A 27999-nucleotide genomic window follows, 5' to 3' on the forward strand; every position below is an offset into this window, starting at 1 on the left:
GTCCTTTTGGTGAGGATTCTTTGTGCCACTAAAGACCCATTTTATTTGTCTCCTTGACCAGTTATTTGCTAATACCTTTTCATAATCTAACCCTCTGACTAGAGGTAGGCAGTCTTTCCAAAGAATAATCCTTAATTGCTGACTTAACATCATTTACTCTTCTGGGGGCATATGGATAGAAAATGAAAAGAGCACAAGTGTCCTTGGTGACCTCAGTGACCTTGGAGTAGAAGGTAACATCCGTTCATTTGCTCATTCATTCAGTTATGAAATTTGATTGAGAGCTTTCTGTGTGCCAGGCCTCGTGCTTAAAGCTGGCAATACAGTGATAAAGCAGACATGCTCCCTGTCCTAGAACCTTGATCTGGGGGCTGCAGAGAATTAAGTGCCAGGTGGGGTGAACACAGGGAAATATGAGAATGCCTTCATTGAGCCCTTTTACTCGTAGGGACATCTGGAAAGGTTGTCTAGGAAAAAATCATGTTTGAGTTGAGACTTGAAGGATGAGTAGAAGTTAACCAAGGGAAAGGTGGGTGTTAAGGCAGGGGAGAATATTTCACGTAGACTGATGAGAATGTGCCGGGTTTTGGAGGTGAGGGAGAGAGCATGACATGTAGGATTTGTTAGTGGAGCAGTTGACTGTACAGGCGATGGAGTAGTGGTCCTCAGTGACTTTTGCAAGCAATGAAATGGTTTTTTAAGTATTTGAAAACCAGCCCCTTGCCTTTTTTGACAAATGAATCATATGAGGCCAACATTCCTTATATAACACTGAAATAATTGGTAATGTTACGAGGATTAGTTAGACTGTGACCTTTTGGTATTTTTCTAGCTGTGTCTTTCATTGATGCATCTTCAGTGCAGCCATTACACTTCTTTCTCTATGCGTTTGTGTTTTCTGGTCAAGAAGACCTCTGAGATGTGCTCAAGTGCAGCACTGATGGCTTCGGACTCTTCTGGCTCATCCTTTATAAGGAAGGGCTTAGGAGACCTGAAGTTTGCATTGTTCCTCCTTAATTTACGTGCTGAAAATTCCTAGCTTCCTCTGAGGATGGGTTGTATGCGTGTGTGTGTATGTGTATCTGTGTCTGTGTCTGTATCTGTATCTATATTAGATCCTAGTAACTCTAGGAAAGAAATCTGCCCATTATGAAAGTAACATTGAATTATTCCTGATCTGATAGGTTTTAGAAAATATCTTTTGATGTCACAAAATAAGAGACTAAGTCACCCAGATTCTACTAATTACAAGTGTATGCTGGATGCTTAATGAAAATATGTGTATCAACAATATAAGCCCCATTAGTGCCTGTGACCTATTACTATTGCGTTGCCTCAAGAAAGATGAGAACCCGCATCTCAGTCTTCTCAGCGTTCCTAATTTGCATTACTAGAACACACATGTGATTAACAACCACAGGTCATGTCTGTTTACGATTTGGAATGGGTCAAATTCTATCGTAATATTGGAATTTGGTTTGACTCCTGCTTGGAGTATGTAGACTGCTGGCTTATGTTCAGAAATCTTTTTTGTTTTGTTTTGTTTTGTTTTTGGTATGTGAACATTTTCATGGTAATGGTACTTTTGTTGTAATGAGAATTGACTTATATTTAGGCAGTGTTCCCAGAGCAAAGACTTCTTAGACTCTTTGGCTGTAAATGGCGTTCTGTTAGGGAAAAAAGAATAAATTGAGTGTTAGAGAAATGGTTTAAGTCACTGTTAACTCACCTGGACTGAGACAGTTGCTTCCTAACTGGCCCCTCCTTTTATATTCTTGCTCTCCTGCAGTGCAGCCAGAGTAGTCTTATAAAAATGTGCATCATTCATTTCACACCCAAAACCCTTTAATGGACACTCATTGCCCTTAGGGAAAAGAAAAATCCCAAATGCTTACTTTGCCCCTTTGTGATTTGGGCCTTGCCTGCGTCTCCAGCCTCATTTCACACCTGCTACCTTGTTGCGGTCACAGGGAGTCTTTACTTTGCTTATGCAGTTCCCTACTTTTTCTAGTTCCCGGGAATGCTGTCATTCCATGGAGCAGTACAGAACAGAACGGAGCGGAGTATTCCCTGGAATGCTCACCCACACTTTCTCCTGGGCTGACTCCTCCTTCTGCAGGTTCAGCTTGAATATCCTCTTCTGTTTAAATGAGGATGTTACCTTGTCATTTAAGTTAGCTCCCCATATTACACTCTCTTGTAGCATCTTTTGTTCTTGTTTTGTTTTCTTTTTTCTTCTTTCTTTTTCACCTTTTCCCCTTCACCGCAGCCGCGGATTGTAACTGTAGGTGTCATTACTTAGGTCCATCTCCCTCACTGATTGTAAGCTCCAGGGGCGCCTGTTCTGCTCCCCCCAGCCTGGCACTTAGTAGGTCATCACTAAGTATTCATCCAGTGAATGAGGACCAGTGTGGGGGATGATGTATTTGTTGCAGAAGCAGATTAGTTTGAGGCGCCTGTGAGACTCCTAGCTGGAGATGTCCGGGAGGCTGTGACGTGTGGAACCCGTGCTTTGGACTGGGCTCAGCTGGAGCCAGAGATCTGAGAGTCGTTAGTACTGAGGTGGCAGATGGGAGCCCAGCTCTGTAAGGGAGAGTTTGTAGAGTAAGAAGAGAAGAGGCCCTTGGACAGAAACTGAGGAACACCTGGGATAAGGAACACACAGCCAAGGAATAGCTCACTAAAGGAGACTGAGAGAAGTGGCCAGAGGGGAGAGAGGAAACCCGGCACCTGTGGTGTCCAGATCCAAGATAAGAGAGCATCAAGGACTCAGGGGTCAAGAGTGTTTGATGCCACCAAAAGGGTGCAGGAAAGCAAGGCTCTCCCTCCAGAGCACCATCTGTTTGATTTAGCAATAGGGGGTCCCTGCTCTTTCAGGGAAGCAGGCAGAGAGGGGGCCATGTGCACCTGGCACAGAACCACACACCAGGCAGGTTCTCAGTAAGTATTCATTGAAAGGATTCAGCAGATAGATTATGACACGCATGTGCTCACCACCAAATGGAAAAGGCCTCCCCATCTCCCTCCCAGATCTCTTTTTGCCTTTTCCTGTTAGCATGCCTTCCTCTGTTTCTCCTTTTTCCTCTCCTCTTTCTCTTTATCCTGCATCTCTTCCTGTTTTTTATTCTTCACCAATGATAACAGAGAACTCCATCCCCCATACCCCCTTTTGCCCATCCATTCGTATATGTCTTTATCGATGTATTTATAAGAATTTTATTCCTTCTTTCATTTATTCACTTATTCTACATTTAGTATTCCCTTTCCAATGCAAAAATGAATATGGTAACTTCATATTCTTGTTATGAAGAACCACACACTTAGAAAAAATTATAATACTTAAGTGGTTTCAGAGAGTGGGAGCACCGAAGGAGCAACCAACCCTGCCTGGGACTCAGGGAAGGTGTCCTGAAGGAGGAGACCCTTGAGGTGGGTTGAAATGAATGAGGAGGATTTGCCAACGAGAAGGAAGGGCAGCGGGAAAACCGTGTTGTAAGGCACGCGTCTTTCAGGGGCCTGGTGTTTCCAGGGCACGTCGATCAACTGAGTGTCTTGGGAATGAAGGCCTTGCATTCCAAGTGGAGGAGCTGGGGTTTATTTTATGTGTTGTAGGGATTCCACAAAGATTATAAAGCGGGGAATGTCTATATTGACTTCGTTTTCTAGGAAGGTAAATCTGGCAGGGTAATTCTGGCGTATAGTCTAGAGCGCGAGAGCGTGTTGGCAGGGAGACCAGTGGGAGGCGGTTGGAGCATCTCCTCCTGAGATGATGAAGTTTGAACCAGGCAGTGTTCCCAAACTTCAGGCATTCCTAGGCCGTTTTTTACAGCTTGGCATATCTGCATCCCACTCGTATTATTATTAACTTAACATTTTTCTTTAAATCAGCTCCCTTTTTATACTTAACTACATTTATTTGTGAAAAGAAACTACAGTTTGTGATAGTTATATTTTTCATAAGACACATTAAAATAACACACATGACTATTTTTCAGAGGCACATGCGTGTGCCACCTCCAATCTTCTTGTTTACACCACTGGTGTAAGCACTTTACTTTAGGAAACAATGAACCAAAGTCTGACAGAGGGGTAGAGAGGAGAGGGCAGTGCCCAGAGACATTTTTCAGGGAGGATGGATAAGATGTGGTAACAGGTTGGCTGTTGGGGGTCAGAGGAAAGGAGTGGCACCCATGTGTAGCTGAAAGGACTGAATGGATAATGATATTTCCAAGACTGAAAATTTAGGGGTCTCAGCAGTTGGAGAGATGCTGAGAAGGGATGAATTTTTCCATTTTGGGCATGTTGAATGTGAGTTACCTGCAGGATTTTCAAAGCAGTGAGTCAAGTAAACACTTGAAAATTTGGTCTGGAGTTTAAAAGAGAAAGTTGAAAACTAGTATTAACAGATGTGGGAGTTATCAGCATATATTCTGGGGTCTCTAAGAAGAACATATGTGGAGAACTTCTGATTCCCTTGTGTGGCACCCAGGTCCTTTATTATTTCCAGGTGCAAATGTGTGAGGGTTTTAAGCAGAGAAGAGATACAATGAGATTTGCATTTTTGAAAGAGCACCTTGGGAGTAATTGGTCAGGGATGGATCCAGGTTTTGTGGGTCCTGAAACTTACACAATTTAGAGAACTTCCGTAAGAAAAATAGTTCAAAATTATGAATTCAAAAATGAGATTTAAAGGTAAATACTTATTTATAATGAGAAAAGAAATCACAGCCAAGTTACCAGGCCCTGGATACTCAGATTCCTTGCATGGAGTTCTTGTTAGGCAATGCACCAGAAGTGCTTGCAGAGACACTGCCTCTTGATTGAGCCCTGGCTTCTCCTCCATGTCTAGAACTCTCTAACTCCTAGGAGTCTGTGCAGGTGTGGAATATAGATTGGAGGAAGGTGAGACTGGAAGCAGGGAGCCTGGGTAGGACCCAGCTGAGAGGAAGCAGAACATGACCTTCTGAAACCTTAATTGGTTGTGCAGTTTTTTCCAGCAGCCCCCTGCCCTTAGACATTGACAACAGTGAAGGCATGTGGTTGGCTTGATCCAGGTTTGGAGGAGTTCTAGAGGAAATGTAGGGAATGAAGACCATCAGGACTTTGGAAGTGAGCTGGGTTGATAGTGAAGGAAGAGAAACCAAGAAGGAAGTTCTTAGATCAGGAGGGGAGAAGGGGATTAAATATTTCATATTGGAGCAGTTCCAGATTATAATGAGTTTGAAAAAGTAACAAGTTCATTGGCATTTCAAGGGTCAGGGAACTATGAGACTAAGCATTAGATGAATTGTTTATGTGAATATTGACTTGACTTAGCACGATGGTGACTAATTGTGGAGCAGAAATGCCCAAGTTTTTGATCAGTGTGTGCTCAATTATTAGTGATAGGGATGAGGAAGGGAAGAGAGGTAATGTGGCTGAACAGTATGAGTTTCAAAAGAAATGGTCCATAATAATTTGAAAGAGTAATGGTCTTGAGGAACTTTGGGGAGTGAGGTTGGAGGATTATCTTGGGACCCTAGTTTGTGGGATTTAAAGAATGAGCAGGCTCCACGTGAAAGAGCTGCAAGAGAAATGAAGTCCATGGGGAAAGGCCAGGATTTAGGAGCGGCAAGAAGATGGTAAGAGTGGGCTGTGAACAGAGAATATCCAATCTGCTTGGGAACCATGAGATTGCGATCAGAAAGCCCCATTGAAATCATTAGCTAGGCTAGATTTCTTCTCATTATGTAGCATGTCCATAATTACCGAGAAGGAGCAGAATGATAGTAAAATATTCTTTTAAAAATGATACTTTACAGGAGAAGGGTACTGACTAATGTTGAATGTCATTGGTGATAGACTGAAACATTTCTGGTCACATGCCTTTACCCAGCATAATAGAGAATTATGTCACTGTGTTTGGCTGATTGCTTTTGTATTCCATTTTGATCCCTCTGTGGACTTTGAAGGTATAGCTTTTTATACTATTTTTTTAGTGGTTGCTCTGGGGATTAGAATATGCATCCTTAACTTATCACTGGCTGGATAGTGTTAGTGTTATTATACCACTTCACACAAAATGTAAGACCCTTGCCGTCGTATAAATCCATTTGTCCCCTTTTATCCTTTGTGCTAGTCATGTCATGTACTTTAAAACTACATACTTTGTAAATCCCACAGTATAACTGTTACTTTAATTTAAATTTAATTTAAATAGTAGTCACTTAGAGAAATTAAGAATAAAAGATAGTCTTTTATTTTCACGTATATGCTTACCATTGTAATTGTTCCTTATTTCCTTTTGCAGATCCAGATTTCCATCTAGTGACATTTCTCTTTAGCCTGAAGAACTTCCTTTAGCATTTCTTATGGTACAGATTTGCCAAGAACAACTTCTTTATTTGCTCTATCTGAAAATATTTTTATCTCACCCTCATTTTGAAGGATATTTTCTATCAATACAGAATCCTGGATTGAGAATTTTTTTCTTTCAGTATTTGAAAGATTGTCGTTCCTTTGTCTTCTGGCCTTCATTGTTTTTGATGATTGTTCTCCTGTAAGTCTTCTCCTCCCTCTGTTGCTTTAAAGACTTGGTTTTCAGCAGTGTGACTGTGGTGTCCCTAGGTGATCTGCTTTGTATTTGTTCTGCTTGGAGTTTGCTGAGGTTTTTAGGTCAATAAGTTAGTATGTCTCAGCAAATTTGGGAATTTTAGGCCATTACTTACTTCTAATATTTTTCTAATATTTTTTCTGCCCCATTTTCTCTCCCCCTGCTCCTGGGACTCCAGTTGCTGATATGTTAGACTGCTTGATATTGTCCCATAGGTTTGTCCTCTGTTTTTTGTCCCTGAAGCATTGTGAATTTTCCCCTTTCCTTTATCTTTTTGTTCATCAAATTGGATATTTTCTGTTGATCTGTCTTAAGGCTCACTGATTATTTCTTCTGCTGTCTTCAAACTGAACTTTTCATTTCTAAACTTTTAAAAGTTCATTACTGAATTTTAAAATTCTAAATTTCCATTTGTTAAATGTAGCTTCTGTCTCTCTGTTAGATTCCCCATTTGTTCATTCATTGTGACCATCTTTGCTTTTAAGTTCTTAAACATATTTATAATAGCTGCTTTAAAACTTATCTGTTAATTCCATCTAAGTCATCTTGGGGTCAGTTTTTATTGCTTTTGCTTTTGACTATAGGTCATGTTTTCATGTTTCTTCTCATGTCTAATAATTTTTGTTGATATGCAGGACATTGTGGATAATTCACTGCTGAAACTCTGCATTATGTTACCTTTCTTTGAAAAGTGTTGATTTTTTTTGAAGCAGGCAGTTTAATTATTTACAAATTACCTTAAATTTATGAAGACTTGGTTTTAGGCTTTGCTAGGTCAGGTCTATTTTGGTTTTGTCTTTAGTCCCAGAGAAAATCCTGTTGTTCAAGGACATGGTCTCTACTCCTGAGCTGTGGCTTTACTGGGGTTTCAGTGGAAAACCCAAGGTGTGTACCAAGTACCTCCAACTTGGTAGAACTCACATTCCCATCTCTGTCTTCCCTACAGTGAGCAGCAGCTGGAATCTTATCTCCACTCAGCTTTTTTTTTTTTTTTTTTTTTTTTTTTTTTGCCCTTTAGCAGTTGCTTTTCACTGGGTTTCTTGGAGTCTTCTCCATGCATGTGCAGTTCAGGTATTTACTAAAGGTTTTGGGGGTGTTTATATGCAGATTTGGGGCTCCTTCCTTCCCAGGATTTCACCCTCCCATTTTTAGTGACTCTGGCAGCCCCAAATTTGTCAAACCAATAAAACTACAGCCTTCTGCTTGAATTCTAGTTGCTCAGTTGCTGCCCAGACTGGAGAATGCACTCAAAGAGAAAATCCATTTAAACATGGATTTTTACCCAGTGCAGTTCTTTTCTTTCAAGGGTCAAATCCCCTCCAGTTTCCCCTACTACTTTTGTTTATACTCCAGTGCCTTTAGATAGTTGTTTTATATATTTTGTCCAGAGTTTATACTTGGCATCTGTGTGAAGGTTAGTTGAATATAAACTGCTCCCCCATTACTGGATCCAGAACCTGCCAATTGCTTTTGAATTGGTTCAGAATACACTGTGGTTTTCTTCAAGTGGTACTGTTGACAAGAAGAGAATGAGACTGGTTGTTGCAGAAACAGACTGTCGATTTTCTCCTGGGATAACTGACAGGAGCATTCAGGTACATCAGCTATTGAGACAGAAAGTGTTCTGACGTCAGTGGTGATTTGGTGGTCATGATCAGAATCATGGGCATGAAAGAGACCCAGAGACCTGGGATTCAGTCACCAGGATATGTAAGTGCTCATCCTTGTAGGTTCTGTGCTGAGCACTCTGAAAAGTTAATCTAGAAAGGACTCTAGAGCTATAGATACAGAGAACAAACAGGTATTTGCCAGAGGGGACGGTGGAGAAGGAGGAAATAAATAGGTGAGGGAGACTGAGGTACCAACTTCCGACTCCAAAATAATCAAGGAATGAAGTGCACAGTGTGTGGAATGAAGTCAATAACTATGTAATATCTTTGTATGGTGACAAATGGTAAGTAGACTTACCATGGTGATCATTTAAAAATGTATAGAAATGTCGAATCACTATGTTGTGTAACAGGAACTAATCTAAGTCATAATACTTCAAAAACAAACTCATAGAAAAAGAGACCAGATTTGTGGTTTCCAGAGGCAGGAGTGGGCGGAATGGGAGTTGGATGAAGGCAGTCAAAAGGTGTGAACTTCCAGTTCTAAGATAGGAAAGTACTAGGCATTTAATGTACCACGTGATAAATATAATTAACTCCACTGTATGTAACATATTAAGGTTGTTAGGAGAGTAAATCCTAAGAATTCTTATCACAAGAAAAACAAAATTTTTTATGTTTCTGTAATTTTGTGCTTATGTGAGATGGTATCCCCTCAACTTGTGATAATCACGTCATGATGTGTATAAATCAAATCATTATGCTGTACACCTTTAACTTGTACAGTGCTGTACATCAATTACATCTCAATAAAAGCTGGAAGGAAAAAAAAAAAGACAGGCTTCTAGAGTTCAGGAGGTCGGCAGTGCGCTGTATCCTAAGCAGGAGGTCTTCTGTGCAGCCTCAAGCTGAGCAGGAGAATGTGCAGATTCAGTGTACCCAGGCCATACCTTTTGTGTAAGGCCATTGTCACCTGGGAGCAGTGGAGTGGATGGCCTTCAGCCTTTCTTGTTTGAGAAAGGGTGGAAGAGGGCCTGAGAAATCAACCTTGGGCTTGGACTGATAACGCTGAAAAAGAGGTAGAGTCTAGCACATTTTAATACTGGCCTAGGGGGGCGTTTTTACCAAAATGAGAAAACCAAGAACCATGTAGTACATTTTTCAAAACCAAGTTTATTCAGTTTAAAAGACCATTCTTTATTCTGGTTTGTGTCCTTCCTACTTTGGGGAGATTGAAAAGATCCCGTCTTTAATGAAATGGTGGTGAGGAAGAATAGTGGGTGTTTTTTTTTTTTTAAGATTCTTAACAAAATTAAAAACTCTGTTAACTCTGTACCGCCAACCACATCCCACCACCACCACCACCCACTTCCCCCAAACAAAACTCGTTTTTCCAAGTATTGGCTGTCCATGAAATCTGGAAGTTTAGGAAATACAGTTCTAGAAGTTTAAAACCATGTTTTAAGGATTACTGGGGACACTGGAAATGCTGTGAAGGGTATAGTGAGGTGTGTGCTGACTTGCCAGCCACGACCTTGCTCTCTACTTAGAGCATCTTCTCCTCTCACCTCCGCAGCCACGGCAGGATAAAGGGCTGCAGCACAAGACCTGTGACGTCTGCCGTCTCAGCGTGGTGAACGGGGTGGGTGGATCCCGGTGTTCCTCTCTCTGACCTACATCTCATGGACAGGGGCCACCAGCCTGGGGGCTGATACTTCTCCCGGTCCCCCTCCACTTCTTTTCCATCATCACCCTTGAGTTGTCTTAGGAGAGAACAGGTTTCTTAAAGCAGCAAGGTTACAGATTGCTCCTTTGCTCTCCACTTGCCCCACGTTATTCCACTCTGGATTTGGTTGAGGGAGCGAGTCTAGACTGTGCTTGTACAAAGTAACAGGTACCGGGGCAGGTTGCTTCTTGGAGTGCTGGGCATTTACACCTTCAACGTTGTGCGTATTTCTGGTTACACACGTGCCGGATGGGTTTTTTTTTTTAACAAACTGAAAGGAGTTAAGAGAATGACAAAAACATAGATTTTGATTTATGATGAAAGTTGAAAGGAATGTTTGTTTTGGCTGAACTGCAGAAAGTATAGGGGAACGGGGCATTTCTTTATAAGTGTCTGGGAGGTGTAGACCCGAGAGAGCTGATTTCGGATGACCCGGCGGGATATAACTGAGATTAAGAGGATGCCACCCAAGGTAGGAAAATCCAGGATGAGTTTTAAGAATGATTTTTGGGGCTGAAATCTGTTCTCTCTAGATCAGCCTCTTAACAAATTGCTGGCAGCCCTGTCTCATGAGTCATTTGAAGTGGGCAGTTTGATGACTCTGTACTGAGATATGGGATATGGGTCTTTTTATTACAGGGTATGTGGGAATATTGGGGGAAGTGTGACACCACAGAGAAATTGCCAGACACTGTAGTTGTCCTTACTGTCACATTTATTTCTCAGTGAGTGGAGGAACTGTGGTTTCCTCCTCTTGGTTCGGGCAACTTTAAAGGATTCTCTCTCTTCAGTGAAGCTGGAATAAGTAACAGTTGGATCCCTGGGGGTGAAACTGTGCAGGGCAGTCCCAAATAAAAGGTTATACAGTGTTTACCCCCCCCCCAACTTCCTGTTGTCTCAACCCTGAGCATTAAAGCTTTTATTCCTCCAAAGGCTACATTTCATGACTATGTTCATTTCCAGTAAACAATATAGTATCCACTATCACCACCACTTACTAAATGTCCACTCTGTGCCCGAAATTGCCTCCAATGTTTACAACGGGTCTGTAAGAGGACTCATGACCATTTTCGTTTTGTGCACGAGGAAAAGAGGCTTTGTGAAGGTGTGGCTGGCCCAAGGCTACATAGCTAGAAAGTGACAGCTCTAGAGTCTGAGCCCAGGACTGCCCCTCCTTTCCCTCTCCTCCTCCCTCCCCTCCCCGTTAAACTATAACTTTGAAACTATAGCTTCCCCCTTTACTTCTTTCTGGCAAACTCCACTTCCCCGCCAACTATCAGTCACTCATTCTTCAAAGCTACTGCAGTATTGGTTTGAGGAGCATATCTGTGTCCTGCAGTAATGACACAGCTACTTTCTAAGTACAAAGATTTTTATTTAATTCAGTCTAACATAATTTGGCCCAGTGCTGACTCTGCTATAGTTTATTTTTGATATTGTTGCAGAAAAAATGTGTTACAGCTCGGTGTTACAGCTCAGTTGTGACAGCAGTCAGGATCCGGGCAAGCGATCAAGCAGCACTCGGAGAGTTGGAGAACTCAGGTTTATTATGCCAGCGGGCCCAGAGGAGTTAACACTCCAAGCTCTGGACCCCGTCTGTAGGTTTACACAGGCTTTTATAGGCTGCCAGTTTACACTTTGCAACATCATATGCAAATAAGGTGTAACAAAAGTTGACTAATTAGGAACAAACTTTGTAGAAATGGACCAATCAGGAGGGAGAGAAATAACCAATCAGGAATGAGGGAAATGAACCAATCAGAATTGAGAGAAATAACCAATCAGGAATGAGCTCCATGCACGTGAAGTACTACAAATGGGCCAATCAGGAATTAGAGAAATGGACCAATCAGGAGTGAAGGAAATAGCCAATCAGGAGTGAATGAGACAATCAATCAGGAGTGAGCTCAGGGAACCAATAGAATTTTAGGGGTAAGTAAGCCATTTCAGAGGCAAAAAGTGAGAGAGCGCCTCTGGGCCAGGGAACTGGATGGTGCTGGCAGGAGAGTAGTGGCCCTGCCTAGGGGTCCTGCTGGTCTTTTTATGGGGCTTCCCACCTCAATATCACTTTTTAATCCCGACTTTACCGTTAACCCTCCCCTCAGCTTGCCTCACTAGAGGTAAGGGTTAGACCAAGCCTCTTGCTGGTTCTCCTGTCTCACTGGACATATTTGTGTTATCAGTAGATACAGATTACAGTTGTGCTGCATTATCCACAGGGGATTGGTTCCAGGACCCCTTGTGGATACTAAAATCTGCAGATGCTCAAGTCCCATAGTTGACCCTTCGTATCTGTGGTTCCTCTTCCATGGATTCCACCAACCATGGATCATGAAGTACTGGATTTACTGAAAAAAAAATCTGCATATAAGTGGACCTGTGCAGTTCAAACCTGTGTAGTTCAAGGGTTGACTGTACTTTGTACCCGTAAGATAAATGAAGGAGATGGTCCTTCTAGTTTGGTCTTCCCAGGTCTTATCCTTGTCATCAGTCTAGTCTCTCTTGTTCTTGGGCACTTTGTTTCAGCCCAGACAGATTCTTTCTGTAGCTGCTGTGTCCTTTCAAGCCTGTTCTGGCTTGAAATATTTCATGATATATCCACAGTGCAAAGCTTTGGTATCAGAAACCAAACTGGATGTGAATCCTTGCTCCATTTCTTACCAGTAGGATGATTTTAGGTGAGTTAATCTCAGTATCCTAATAGGTAAACTTGTTATGTAGTAGTGGACACTTCACTGGTTCGTGGGGGTTCTGCAAAGTAACCCTCCTAAAGCTTTGGCGTATAGTAAACACTCGATAAGTGATGGCTGCTATTATAACTATTAGCTATACTTAGTTAATAAGTTCTTTCTCATTTCCTAGGTTGGCTTATTCACCATTAATCAAGCCTTTGTGTTTATATATTCTCATTTCTTTCTGTAGCCTTGTCCTCTCTTTTTTCATCCCCATCCCCTTCCTACAGGTTCCAATTGATGGTAAACATTCCATGTCATCATTTACATCTTTTTGCCTAGACACCCTCTCCCTGAATTGAAAATACAATTCATAGACTCAAAGAATCACAAAATTGTAGAACTGGGAGGAATCACCTCTACTATGAGCTAAAATCCAGAATGATGAAACCAGTTAGTGGTAGATTCAGGACTAGAACCCAGATTAGAAGCAATGTAATATCGTCTAGGGAACTATATTCAGTATCTTGTAGTAACCTCTAATGAAAAAGGCTATGAAACCAAATACACATATGTACATGTATGACTGAAACATTGTGCTGTACACCAGAAATCGACACAACATTGTAAGCTGACTGTACTTCAATTAAAAAAGTATTTATTTCCCCCAATTTTTTTCAGAATGTCTTTTACAGCTTTTTTTTCAAACCATGATTCAATCAAGAACCACTCCACTAAGTTTCTCTCTTTTAAGTCTTTTTTAGTTTGGAACAGTCCTCTACCCACTACCTTCGCCTTTTTAATGGTGTTAACTTTTTGAAGAGTTTGGGCCATTTATTCTTGGCGTTTCCCTTGTGCTGGATTTTTCTGATTCTTTCTTCCTGCTGTCACTGAACTTCTTACCTGCTTTGCAGTAAGCTAGAAATCAGGTTGGAGGGCTGGATTAGATTCCAGCTGAATGTCTGTGGCAGTCATTTTTCCTGGGTGGCACCGTGTGCTTCAGTATCAGCATGTCATGTCCCCACTGTTCACGTGCTAAGTTTGATCACTAGGTTAGGGTGGTGATAGATATCTCTGTTGTTGAAGAACATTTTCTCCCTCACACTTGGCCTGTCGTGTGGGGCGAGTCCCTGGTGCCAGGGGAATGTCTGGTTCCCTGTCAATCAATCTTCTACCTAATAGCTTTAGCATCTATTGATGATCAGTTTTCTTTTGTTATACTTAAAATAGATTTTGCATTTTGTTATATCCATTTCAGCTTGAAAGGGCTATATTTACTCATAGGGGTTCAGTTATAAGCTTTGATGGTCTATTACCTGCCACGACCTTAAATCCATGAGGGGAAAGGTCTGTGATGAATTAGTTGTCAGACCCAGGGTTGAGGCTGGAGGAAGAAGTTGGCAGAGATGGAACTGTGCGTGGTGGACAGATTTGAGGAACAAACGCCAGCCCCTGCAGCGTATGCACGTGTAAATAAGTGTTAGTCTTCTCTCTCATCAAGCAGGTAAGAGCGACTTTCCTGCATCCTCTCTCAGGTGGCTGGAGAAAGGAAAGGAAGTTTGTTTTTAGCCAGTAATTGAGGGTTGGACATAAGAGGTGTATTGCCCCTAGAAGCTAGAAGATGGGTAGATGTGAGGTGAGCAATGAACCTTGCTTAACTGAATGTCTTTTCTGTTAGAAATTCGTGTGTGTGTTTGGACTGGCTTTTTGAAGCAGGCTGCAGTTTGGATTTTGGACTGATTCACATTGTGGGGTTTCTCCAGGACTTTTGAGAGTGTGTGAGAAGTTTCTAAACTCGAAAGGCTCCTTTTTTGGCACTGCAGTGTCTTTTCTATTTCGGCATCTTAAGAATCTGGGGGAACCATATAAAGATCAGAAACAAGTCTAGCCCTAAAGGCTCTCTCTGACTTGGTAATTCCAGTTAGTTGAATCCTGGCCCATTCGGATGAGACCATATAAAGCGGCCGTTTCCTGAATTTCCTGCTCTCTGCCTCTCATCGGCTCCTTGTAGAAAGCTGGTATTTCAGGACCGCAACCACCAGTCACGTGCTTCCAACTCTTTACTCGCAGTCATTCCTGCCCCTGTTTATTTTTGGAGGGAGCACATTTTTGCTTCTCTCCAGGAGCTATGCGGGGTCCTGCCCCCTCCGTCCATCAGGCGGCAGCCCCGGCAGGCTGTGCTTGTTTCCCACACTCGGAGACGTGACTCCAGCTTTTAAGAGAGAACACGAGGGATGCACTGCTGAAGGGCTACCGTCACTCAGTCCTATTTCTGTCCCTCCTGGTGTTGCATGTTTTAAGACTCTCTCTCTCTCTTTTTTTTATTTAAAAGCAAGTTTGGGTATCGTTACCTGGCAGTAAGTCTGCCAAAGTTGGAAATCATTTTCCCAGCAGATGTCTTGGGGCTGTGCCTCTGAATTTCAGAAGCAGAGCAATTTAAAGAATAAACCAGGACTTTTGAATCCTAGGTCTGGGTCCTCTCTTCTTTCCGGCTTTTAAGTTCATTTGAGCTCTACTCTGTCTCACCTATCCAGTTTTTCTTTTTTTTTTTTTTTTATCCCCTCCTTCCTAACATAGGAAACAGATTTCTTCCAAAGTCATAACTCAGACAGATGGTAATGTCTTCCCAAGTGCTTGGCCAAGGAGGATTCTGGAGTTGGTGGGCTCTGGGAAAAAAAAAATGCCACAACTGTCTTAAATTAAGTTTCTAATTTCGAGGATAGAGCAAAAATAAATCCCTTCCTCTTTAAATGCCCAGGCCATTACACAGACAGCTCAGACACACAAGATCTGAGAAATAATAAATCATACATCTGTGTCTCCTATCCAGACCTGGTGGGCGGAGAGGGAGGGGCCCTCACCCAGATGGAGGGGTCTGTACTGAGGGGTGATAGCTTCTCACCACTCCCTGTGAGGACTGGGCTCTGACAGTGAGCTGGGGAGGGCATTCAGGCTCCCCGAGTCCCCCAGCATCTGATCTGCCACCAGGGGCAGAGAGAGCACAGCAGTACTGGCAGCTGGTCCTAAAAGGAGCAACAATAGTGTCTTGGTCTAGAGTGTGGCCCGCGTTTCAGATTGCCCTGGGGAGAGAGCCACGGGGCTCCTTTTGAAGTAGTGTGAACTTGGGGCTAGGTGATGTCGTCACAGCTCTTGGGGAGAGCAGCTGGGCATTCAGGGGCTGCTGGACTGTTGATGCAGAAGAACCCATCAGGCCTTTTAAATCACATTGCTAAAAGCCAGCCACCCACTTACGTTTTAAACAGATCGTTTGCACCTAATTGCTGTTAGCTACTCCCTTATGATCAGGTTGCACCTACTTTCACTTCCAGCCTGCATTGTAGAGTAACAAGTGCTGAGGACCTTGGACCCCCTGCCAATGCAGTTATCAGTGAACAAACAGCATTTGCTGCAGCCCGAGTGTCATGTGCTATCCTGGTATCACTGCACCTTGTATCTGGCTGCTTCTGGAATGCTTTCCCTTTCATTTCTGCTTACCTTTCCAATCCAGGGCAAGCCCCACTTACTCTGTAAAGTCTCCTTGTCAGTCTGCTTGTCCTCAGAACTTCCCAAGTTGGTACAGTTCTGTGTAGCTCCAGTCATGTCTTGGAAGCTTACGCGTGCTTGTCAGAGCACTGTCTGAATGATGCCCCAGGAGAATATGACGCAATAAAAACTACCAAAGGTGGCAAGAACACTGCAAAATTTTATGGAACTAACCCATGGCTGAGGGATTTCTCAGCTTCACCTTTGGACCCTGCATGCCTCCCTAGAAGGGCTCTCGGAAGCTTCATCCCTGATGCCCATCTCCCATCTCTAATGTGGCCTTTTAAGTTTCAGATTAAGCCTCATGTCTAATCATAGATTTCGTGTGCACCTGATACACCCTGAATTCTGCCTCTTTCCGGCCCCATTGGACTGGGGTATCATTTGAAGACAGGAATGATATCCTCTGCTTTTTCTAACTCGCCTGTTGTGTATAGGATAGTGCCTAGATCTCCACATAGGAGCAAAGTTGAATTCTGGGGAGGAGCCTTTATAACTTGGTAATACTTGTTAATCGCGTCAGTCTCATGGAGACAGGGTATTCATGTGTGGCCATAACCAGACTCATGGTAGGGAGTATTTACCAAAAAAAGAATTTCTTATCCTTGGTCTCAGAGTACTAAATCATGAACATAAGGATTCCCCATCAAGAGAGACCACATCCCACTAAATGCCCAGGCCCTGCCTTGCAAAGAGCTAAGTTCTGCCTGCCCCCCTCTCCCAGCCTCCTCGTGTTCTCTCCTGAAGTCGGCCAAGACTCCCAGTGGGGAGCAGGGAAGGTGACTATAACCCTACCCCATTTTGTGCAGAGAAGTTCTTCGTAACTCTTCCTCTCCCAGGTGATCTTGAGGAAAATCAGCTTACACAGTTTTTTATGTTATGTCAACTCCTGAAGTCTCTAGTCATTTGTGCAAAAGCCCCTTTGATTTGGGGACTAGTTGTTCACTTCTTCTGGCTGCGGAGGGGGCTCTCATGCGGTGATCCTTCTGTTTTGAAGGTGCTCTCCGAATTCAGCAGCTGGTACTTTTCCATAATGGAAAGAACACGCGAGAAAACATGTCTTTGGGTCACCTCTAGGTAGGAAGGATTCTCACTCATCCTCCCGACAACTCTGACTTCCTGGAGTTTGTGGTTGAAGAAGATAAAGCAGGTCATCTGGAGTCCTAGAATCTTAAGAAACTTTATTAACCATATGATGCATTAGTAGTTAAAGCGACAGCTCAGACCAGACTCAGAGGAGTCTTTTTCCCTGCCTTTCCCCAAATGGTTTAGTAGATTTTATTACACGTGGTCTGCCCTGTCATGTATTGACATTAGTAATGATGATGATGGTAACAGTAAAGCTGTAGTTCTTATTAGTGCCAGGCACTGCTCTAAGCCTTACTGTATAGTCATTAATGTCATCCCGCAGCTGTTTAGCGGTTACTCTAAGGAGTGCGTTTTCACCAGGTTTATGTTACATATGTTCCTTTTCCGTGCTGCCTGACCTCTCACAGTCCCTCCCCAGTTCAGCCTCTGCTCCTCCTGTCCCCATTGTCACCCACACGCATGGGCAGAAAACAGGTGCATCAGGAGACAGAGGTTGAGGAACTTGCCAAGGCCACCAGGCCCCTTCCCTTCTTCCTGTGGATGCTCAGTGGGAGGCGCCAAGTAGACCTGGGCCTCCTGACACTGTGGCACTGTGGATTTCACTTGGGTTCATTCTGTCCTTCTTGACACCCAGAGCAAAGAGCACGGGACCCCAGCTCTGGGAATCCAGTTTAGGGCCACACACCCAGATGCCCACAGGGGCCAGGCTGGGAGCCTCGGTGAATGACGTAGGTCTGGGGATAAGACTCAGGCACCTCTGCAGTATGCACACTGACTTAGGAAAAGATCACACTGCCAGCCCAGAACATGCTTGTTCCCATTTTTCTCAAAACACCCGACATAGCTTTCATTTTCCCCTACCAGTAGACATGGGAACCGAGAGAGGATTCTGTCCTGGAGGAGAAACAACAGCACAGTTGCAGTCATAATAGATGTCAGCCGGCCCTTGACTTCAGCAGGGAGGAGACAGAAAGGGTGGGTAGGGACTGCGGCAAACTGGAAGGCACTTGTCCAGTCTCCAGAGGGCAGTTGCTACTTTGCCCAGCATTACTGGAGCTTCCAGTTTTCCAAGAGAAGCCGGAAACTACTGTTTTGTGTGGAAATCTTAACAATTTTTTAAATGGTAGTTTAGATAAAAACAGACAAAAACCACACTATGGCCAAACCAAACATGCGGTTACTAGTTTATGACCTCCAGGTTCAGGAATGCACATTGTCACACGATGGTCCTATTCTCAGATAAAGAAAAATGGCATGTTGTCTGCAAAATCCTAGGGAAGACAGCAGTGGGCCAGATTGGTTGAAAACATCCTGGAGGTGGCCTGATATGGTTCAGTTCCGTTCTCTTGTACATTTGCAGTGCCTTACTCACGGTAAGAGCTTGTCAAGAGACAAAGTTCTTGGGCTCAGCTTATATACAACTTTGGCTCATAGAAGTTTGGAGTTATTCTGATTCCAGCTGGTCCTTATAGTTCCAACACTCAGTGCTGTCTGAAAGGCCTAACCTCTGGGCTTCAATTCCAGATTCCAGAGACAGAGAACTCAATTAATTCTGACTAGGTCAGACTCTTGCACCCCTGGTTCAGTCAACTGTGTCCAAGGGAAGAGGGGTCATGGGATGTAAGGCTTCCCCATCCAGCCTGGGGACAGGTGAGTGTGGGTGGCCGGGACACCAATAAAGGATGTGTGGACTGGGCATTGATGGTGGGGGTCTCTTAGCACATCTTATTTGAACCCCACCTTGGGAGTGACAAGCAGTAGCTCGTTTTCTCGTATGTTTTTGTCATGTCTGAGACGTTGGGAGCCCCCGAATAGCTCCATTACCTGCCTCTAGTGTAGAAAGCTCAAGTTTCTTTTCTCTAAAGTATTATTTAGGCTTCCCAGGAGCTAAGTTGGATGCAGGCTTTCCAGGACTTGGCTGCTTTTCCATCAGGCCTTTCCAGCAGGTTTTTCCTCACCCCGCAGAAAGGTCCAGTATGGTATCTAGACAGAGCACGTCCTTGGCAGGCTGGGGTGCTACCGGAGAAGCAGGAAAGGAAACGTATCTTGGTGTAAAATAAAAATATTAAAAGTTAAAAGGTATTTCGGCATGTTGTAGGAATGTTTTCTTAAAAAACTGCAAGTTAAGTTTTAAGCAACAGATTCAAAGGACATCGCAGTGATTTTAGCCCAGGAGTCTGCAGACCACATACTTCCCGCCAAATCTGGCCCGCTGCTTGTTTTTGTAGAGTTTTATTGGAATACACTACACCCAGGTGTTTATTTCTTGTGGCTGTTTATTGCCCTGCAGCATCAGAGGTGAGTAGTTGCAAAATTAAGAATGTTTACCACCTAGCCCTTTGTAGAAAAAGTTTGCCAACCTGTGTTTTAGTCCATTTATCTAAGGATCTCCTCAGACTGAGAACAACAGTTACGATTATGTGATATTCTTGGAAAAAGAAAGTTGGTACTTCAAAAAACAGCCCTAGATGAATGCGAGGTAATTCAGAATAGGAAATGTGTCTTCATTGGAGAAATATTTAGGTCTTCTGTCCACTTGTGGATTGGGTTGTTTGTTTTCTTTGTTTTTGAGTTGTATGTGCTATTTGTATATTCTGGAAATTAAGTCCTTGTCAGTCACATCGTTTGCAAATATTTTCTACCGTTCCGTGGGTTATCTTTTCATTTTGTTTATAGTTTCCTTTGCTTGCACTTGGGTTTCTGGATGTATCCATTACAAGTGAATGCTTCCTGCACAAATAACTTGAGCTGATTTTTAACTCACCAATTCGGTTTGTATCTTTTAAGCAAGCCTCTCTCTTCTGTTTTTATTTTATTACTTTTCTGTTTATAAAAGTAATGTAAGTTGACTGTAAAAAGAACTAGAAAATGCACAACAGCATAAAGAAGGAAAAAGAAATTGCCATAATTCTATCACTGGATTGCCTCTCATTCATGTACTTACCACTAATTAACACTAGATGTGATATATTAATAATCTCACAAAATCAGAAGCCTATGCATACTGTTTTGCGACAGTGTTTTAAAAAGTTAATGTATATTGAGCTTTCTTATATCAAGTATTCTCTTTTAACATAGTTTTTCATTATTGCATAGTATTTTCACATATGTATTCCATGATTTACTTAATCCCTTATTGCTATCCACTTTGGTTATTTCCAGTTACTCACTATTCAAAAATGACATTATGTTTCTCTCTGATTATTTCCTTGGGATAAATTCCTAGGATTAGAATTGCTGGCTCAAAAATCATGAGCATTTCTAAGGCTTTCAGTGGACGGTACCAAACTGCCCTCCAGGAGGGTCTGAGAGTACCCAGATGTTCATCAGACTGTATTTTTATTCAGAAGATTTTGACAGGTTGAAGGTTGGCTTTGGTGACCTTAATCTCAGCCACTGTTTGATCGAATGCTGATGTTGAGTGACTGTTTTGTTGGCTTCTCTTTCGTTGCAGGCTCCCCCTCCCAAACTACCCCGTCGGCAAGGAGGATGGGCAGATGATTCCATGAAGACTTCCAAGTGAGTCCAGCAGCTCATGGGGGCGCAGGGAGCACTTTGTTCCTGTGTTCTTTTATTTTTCCTAACAGCTTTATTGAGATGTAATATGTATACCTTACAATTCAGCCATTTGAGATGTGCAGTTCAGTCATTCTCAGTATATTCAGAGTTGAGCTGTCATCACCACAGTCACTTTTAGAACGTTTTTATCACCCCTAAAGAAACCTCATACCCATTAGCAGTCACTGCCTGTGTCCCCCCAACCTCCCCAGCCCTAGGCAACCACCAGTCTGTTTTCTGTCTCTGTGATTTGCCTATCCTGGACATTTCATATAAATGGAATCATATTGTTAAAAAATTTTATTGAAGTATAGTTGATTTACAATGTTGTGTTAATTTCAGGTATATAGCAAAGTGTTATATATATACATACATATATATATATATATATATATATTCTTTTTCAGATTCTTTTCCATTAGAGATTATTACAAGATATTTAATATAGTTCCCTGTGCTATATAGTAGGTTCTTGTTGCTTATCTGTTTTATATACAGTAGTGTGTATCTGTTAATCCCAAACTCCTAATATATCCCTCCCCCTCTTCACCTTTGGTAACCATAAGATTGTTTTCTATGTCTGTGAGTCTCTTTCTGTTTTGTCAATAAGTTCAGTTTTATCATTTTTTTAGAGAATCATATATTATGTGGTCCTTTATGACTGGCTTCTTTCACTTGGCATAATATTTTCAAAGTTCATCCATATTATAACATTCTGTGTTCTTCTTAAAGTAAGTTTCTAAACAGAATGGAATTGCCTGTTAATAACTGCTGGATTACAAATCATTTTGGTCTTCAATCTCTTGTACTAAATCTTAGATGAAAGGTAAACCAAAATATACATACATAGGTGTATATGTGTAAATATATATATTTATAGGTAATATATGAAAATGTATATTTATGTATATACGTTTATGTAACATAAATATGTATATATTTATATAAATATATGTATATGTATATGTTGTGTGTGTGTGTGTGTGTGTGTGTGTGTGTGTGTGTGTGTATACTACACCAGTGGGATGGCCACTGATTAAGTTTAACTAAAGATAAACTCAGGAAAGGAGTTACTTTTCCTTAAAGAATAGAGATTACTTTTGTTCAGAATTGCCTTCAGCATTTGCTTCAATATAGCACTATCAAAAATATTTTTTTCCAGTTTTCCCCCCTTCCTCCTCCTTTCCTCTCCCCACCTCTAAACACACACACATGAGCGCGCACACACATGATGCTTTTTTCCTTCCCTGAATTGTTTGAAAACAAGAAGCAGTTGTCATGATATTTCACCTCTAAATACTCTAGCATGCATCTCTAAAGAGTAAAGACATTCTCCAAATAATCACAGTATGATTATCACATCTAAGAAATTTCATAATGATTGAATTTTCCCAGTTGTCCCCAAAATGTCTTTTATAGTTCCAGGGGTCCAATCAGAGTTCACACACTGTGTTTGGTAGTTCTGTCTCTTTTTAGTCTCTTTTAGTCTCTAAAATAATTCCAACTCCCCTTCCCCTCAACACCTCCATCCAATACATTGACTTTTTTGAGGAATCCAAGCCAGTTGTCTTGTAGAATGTCTTATACTCTGAATTTCTCTGATTGACTCCTCATGATTAGATTGGAGGTTAAAGTTTTTTGGCAAGAACAGGTGGTACTGTGTACTTTTTACTGTATCAGAATGGTGTAGAAAGATATACTCAGACATACCTCACTCCCATCCTCATTCCTTATACCTCATTCCCATCCATCTCCTATGGGTTACCTCTTTGTTAGTTTCTGCTTTATCCTTTCTGTACTTCTCTTTGCAAAAAATAAGCATGTATATGTAAATTTTAAATGCATCCTTCTTTGTTTCTTTATGTTCAGATTCAGTAAACTGAGGCTCACAGACCAGCTACCTATTTTTATACAATTTTTAAAGGTTACTTTCCACTTACAGTTATTTCAAAATATTGGCTATAGTCCCTGTGTTGTACAATACACCCTTGAGTCTATCTTACACTCAGTAGTTTGTACTTCCCACTACCCCACCCCTAGTAACCACTAGTCTGTTCTCTATATCTGTGAGTCTGCTTCTTTTTTGTTATATTCACTAGTTGGTTGTATTTTTTAGATTTCCATATATACTGATATCATACAGTATTTGTCTTTCTCTGACTTATTTCACTTAGCATAATGCCCTCCAAGTGCATCCATGTTGCTGCAAATGGTAAAATTTTGTTCTTTTTTGTGGCTGAGTAGTATTCCATTGTGTGTGTGTGTGTGTGTGTGTGTGTGTGTGTGTGTGTGTGTGTGTGTGTGTGTGTGTGTATACCATTCTTCTTTATCTATTCATCTGTTGATAGGCACTTAGGTTGCTTCCATATCTTGGCAATTGTAAATAACGCTGCTATGAACATTGGGGTGTATATATCTTTTTGAATTACTGTTTTTTTTCCCAGCTATATCCCCAGGAGTGGGATTGCTAGGTCATATGATAGTTCTATTTTTAGTTTTTTGAGAAATCTCCATAGTGTTTTCCACAGTGGCTGTACCAATTTACATTCCCACCAGCAGTGTATGAGGGTTCCCTTTTCTCCACATCGTCGCCAGCATTTGTTATTTGTGTTCTTTTTGATGATGGCCATCCTTGCAGATGTGAGGTGATACTTCATTGTGGTTTTGATTGGCATTTATCTGATTAGCGATTTTGAGCCTTTTTTTCATGTGCCAATTGGCCATCTGCATTTCCCCTTTGGAAAAATGTCTGTTCAGTTCTTCTGTCCATTTTTTAATTGGGTTGTTTATTTTTGGATATTGAGTTGTATGAGCTGTTTATATATGGTAGATATTAATCCCTTATCAGTCATATCATTTGCAGATATTTTCTCCCATTCAGTTGGTTGTCATTTCATTTTTTCTATTGTTTCCTTTGCTGTGCAAAAGCTTTTAAGCTTAATTAGGTCCCATTTGTTTATTTTTGCTTTTATTTCCTTTACTTTAGGAGACAGATCCAAAAAAAATATTGCTGTGGTTTATGTCAAAGAGTGTTCTGCCTATGTTTTCCTCTAGGAGTTTTACAGTATCTGGTTTTACATTTAGGTCTTTAATTCATTTTGAGTTTATTTTTGTATATGGTGTCAGAGAATGTTCTAATTTCATTCTTTTACATGTAACTGTCCAGTTTTCCCAGCACCACTTATTGAAGAGACTGTCTTTTCTCCATTGTGTAGTCTTGCCTTTTTTTTTTTTATCATAGATTAGTTGACCATAAGTGCACAGCCACCTGTATTTATAGATCACATTTTTTGGGAACACAACCACACTCTAAATCTACATCTAAAAATTTAGATCTCTGATCCATGTGGAATTTATTCCAGTGTATGGTATGATGTACGGATCCAGTTTTATCTTTTTTCTAAATGGCTGTTGTCCGAGCACCATTTATTTGAAGATCCATCTTCTCCCAGTGAATTTAGAAGCTACCTTCACTGTAGTCTACATCTGTGTTTGCACCTGGGTCTCCTTTTGGATTTGTTATTCCATTCCAGTGGTCTTTCCGTCTGTTCATATACCATTAAGTACCACACTGTTCCTTTGCTGAACTTAACACTGCTTTTTCATGTTAACCAGGAATGAGAAGATGACTTTGAAATAGGCTGGTGAGAGGTTTATAGAGGACCCCCATTATTCTAAGTTATTAGAGGATTCTCATGTTTTTGTTACCTGGAATTTATTTTGAAATATGGAAATAAGATAAATCCTATATCTGCTTCTTAGAGAGAAAAAGAGGATCTCAGGTGTTAATTCCTCAATGACTATATTAAAGTTTTTTCCAGATCAGGTCATTTTCCCCTGTGAGGGAGATGCTTTTCCATTTCCTGTGTTACCTTTCAAGGGATTCCCTTGGTCGCCTCCTCCATCTGCGGTGTAGTCCTGACCACCTGAATGGTGACATGCTCGGGGCGCAGCCTCCAGCCTCCTCTCCTCTCCACGGATGCTCACTCTTGATGTGATCTCAGTCCAGTCTCGGGCGTTTTTTTATCACCTACACGCTGATGACTCCAGGTTGTATCTCCCGCCCAGTCCTTCCCCTGAGCATCTAGCTGTCCACACCACCTTTCTGCTTGAATATGTCATTCAATCCTAATACGTCCTAATTGGTCATCTTAATTTCCACCCTTTCCACCCTGTGCCCTAGCCTGCACCTCCTGCAGTCCCCTCACGTCTCCATAAATGGGCTCCATCTTCCCTGTCACTCAGACTCTGAACTTTTCCCGGACTCCTCCATCTGTCAGTAAACTGTGTTCCGTCTATGGCTGAAACGCATCTGTGTGCACACTGCCTGTGCCGCATCCACCATCCTGTCCAGCATTGACTTGAGCAGGACCTCCTGACTGGTCTTCCCGTTCACCCTTGCCTCCCTCAGCCTCATCTCTGCAGAGCCAGAGTGACCTATTTAAGACGTAGGTGACATCTCTGCATTTTTGTCTGCTTAGAACCCTCCAGTGGCAATTCCCCTCCAAAGTAAACCCCACAGTCTTTAACATGGCTTACCTGGCTTTACCTGACCTCACTCTGTATAAAGTAGCACCCTCGTCACTCTGTGTCCCTCATCTCCTGCTGTCATGTGTCACCAGCTGGCATGTAGTCATATATGCACACATACACACACATTGTCTTTTTCTCACTACTGTGACGTCAGCTCTGTAATGGGAGACACACTCCTGTTACTATACCCCCAGTACTCAGCCAGGGCCAGTCCAAAATAAGCCCTCAGTGACTATTTATTGAATAAATGTATGAGCAGATCAGTACTTTTGGTTGCTCTCTTATGCTTTTCATGTGGAAAGTGGAGATCTGGAAGGCCGGAAGGCCTCCTGGGGAGACGCTGCTCTCCATGAAGGGCCCCGGCAGCTAAGCTGGGGCAGCGGCGTGAGTGCTGACAGGAGAGGAGGCTGAAGACATTCTGGAGGTCACGTTAACAGAAGTGCCGTTGGTTGGATGCAGGGCAGAGGGGGAAGCAGAGGGTCGCTGCAGGGCGCCTGGCTTCCATGACTGGTCGGGCGGTGGTGCCGTCAGATAGGGAGGGCAGGAGGAGAGGCCTGACGTGGGGCCGGCGGTGGTCCCCGTAGATAGTTTCCAGTGTGGGAGCCTAGGAGAGAGGTCAAAGAAGAGGTGCAATTTGAGTCATCTATACAACTAGAAGATGGGACAGAGCCTTGGATTTGGCTGTTCGGAGGTTATTACGGGCCTTTGAGAAAGCGATCACAGTGATCTGTGTCGGGGCAGAGGCCCGATTCAGCAGGTTGAAGAAGGTGAAAGTAAGGAACCTGGGGACCGCGATTTGAAGGAAAGGAAAGCCACGGGGCAGTGTTTGGAGGAGGGGCGGATCTGCTGAAGACTCATGTGTGTGATACCTGATTACAGATGAAATGAGGGGGTTTGAAGGAGTAGGATCCTGATGGGAAAGGGTCAGACCTTCCAAGAGAGACTGTTCAACCTTGGACAGGAAGAGGCAGGGACAGTTTCCCTCCAGGACAGGAGGGAGCTGGGAGGGGCCGGATAAGTTACCAAGAAAGGCGGCGGAGAGGGGGGAATTGGGGGGATTGCACTTTGAATTGGGCTCCTTTTTGATCTTCTTTTTTCGAAGTAGAAAGGCAGATTGACTGTTGAGCTTGTTGGAGCATAGGAGGCAAGCAGAACAGATTGGAAACAGAAAGAGGAAAAGGGGTGATTAGCAGGTGATTATTGGGCTGCACGGAGGGTCTGCCCTGTGAAGGCTGCACAACGTGAGCTCCTGCTGTTTGCTGGGCGCCCCACGGAGTCCAGGGTGTAAGTGTGCTCCCTGCCCTACATGGGCTTGGATTCCAACTGGGGAGATGAGGCGTTGTCATTCACAAAAGTCAGGAACTGGCAGAAAGAGCATTTCGTGAGAAACTAGTGGAGTGGCCAACCCTGGTGATGTGACGTCAGAGGAGAGAGGAATCACAGTGTTCAGGGGGCCCCCGGCTGAGGAGATAGGGCTCAGGCTGGGGGAATTCTGATGGGCAGAGAGGATCATGAGGAGAGATTTTGTTCAAGGATTGCTGTAGGCATGAGTGTTGGGGATGGGGAGCAGTAACTGTACCGTCAGTCTGGTTAGAGCGGAGAATTCACACTAAAAAATAGCGTCCTCACCTTAAATTCTTTTGAGATGTGATAATAATGGTATTGTCTCAGTCAGTTCAGGCTGCTGTAACAATACCATAGATGGGGTGGTTTAAACAACAAACATTTATTTCTCACAGGTTCTGGAGGCTGGAAGTTGGAGATCGAGGAGTCAGCATGGCTGGGTTCACCTGGCCTTCCTTGGTGCGTACACACGGAGAGAGAGTTCTTATGTGCCTTCCTCATTTTATAAGGGCACTAATCTCATCACAGGAGCTCCCCACTCATGACCTCATCTAACGCTAACTAGTTCCCAAAGACCCTACCTTCAAACACCATCATATTGGGGATTGAGGTTTCAACATGTGAATTTGGGGGACCACAAACATTCCATCCATAGCTACACCTTATATGTGAATTACACCAACCCTATTGGGTAGGTTCTAGTTTCTAAGGTAGGGACCCCTGTACAAGGGAGGGAGGAGAAAAATGAGGCTCACAGAGGTCTATGGCTACGATGTTGCCAGTGGGAGAGTAGGAGGGCTGTTTACTGATCTCACGGAGGAGCCCACAGCCAGGGGATGTGAGTTTCTGGGACACCTTTGTTTGTTTGCACAACAATGCCCAAGACAGACTGCAGTGTGTCACCCACCTCACTGGCTAGAGATGTTGGCTGCTGGAACTCAGACACTCACCCATGAGCCACAGGAAAGGGCTGTATTCAGAATTGCCAGGTACCTGCATCACTACCTGTCCCCTCTCCTGGCATCACAGCCATACCTATGCCAGAGATCCCACCATACAGCCTGGATGTCCTTGGCTCTGAAGTTGCCCGAGGTTGTAGTCGGTGGGTCACTTACTTGGCCGTGGGGAACAGAGCTGAACGAGGGTCAGCCAGACTTGGGAAGGAAAGGTAGTCTGATTAAGTTTTGTCTCAAAGTATCTGTTTTTGGGTTTGTCCCTGCATTGATCTGCAAGGGAATGAGGCAAGTAATGGCCCCTTGGGGACTTTCAGGACTTTGCTCTCAATGTCAGCCGTCATTTTCAATCACCCTCTCCCTCCCAGCCATTAATTTT

At 42.8% G+C, this 27999-nt stretch overlaps 1 protein-coding gene across 4 annotated transcripts in view; it reads left to right on the forward strand.

The window, feature by feature from the left end:
• IFT43 (intraflagellar transport 43) overlaps positions 1 to 27999 on the forward strand; it is an 87530-nt gene that overhangs the window by 9569 nt on the left and 49962 nt on the right. For all 4 annotated transcript variants that reach the window (XR_004320856.1, XR_004320855.1, XR_004320854.1 and 1 more), the window contains exon 3: positions 20687 to 20751. Coding sequence is in view for 1 of the 4 variants with exons in the window: in XM_006184460.3 (XP_006184522.1) it covers positions 20687 to 20751 (65 nt within the window). In the remaining 3 variants the exon portion in view is untranslated. The remainder of the gene's footprint in view (positions 1 to 20686; positions 20752 to 27999) is intronic.

This window comes from Camelus ferus, chromosome 6 (genome assembly GCF_009834535.1).
Source record: "Camelus ferus isolate YT-003-E chromosome 6, BCGSAC_Cfer_1.0, whole genome shotgun sequence".
Classification (NCBI taxonomy): domain Eukaryota; kingdom Metazoa; phylum Chordata; class Mammalia; order Artiodactyla; family Camelidae; genus Camelus; species Camelus ferus.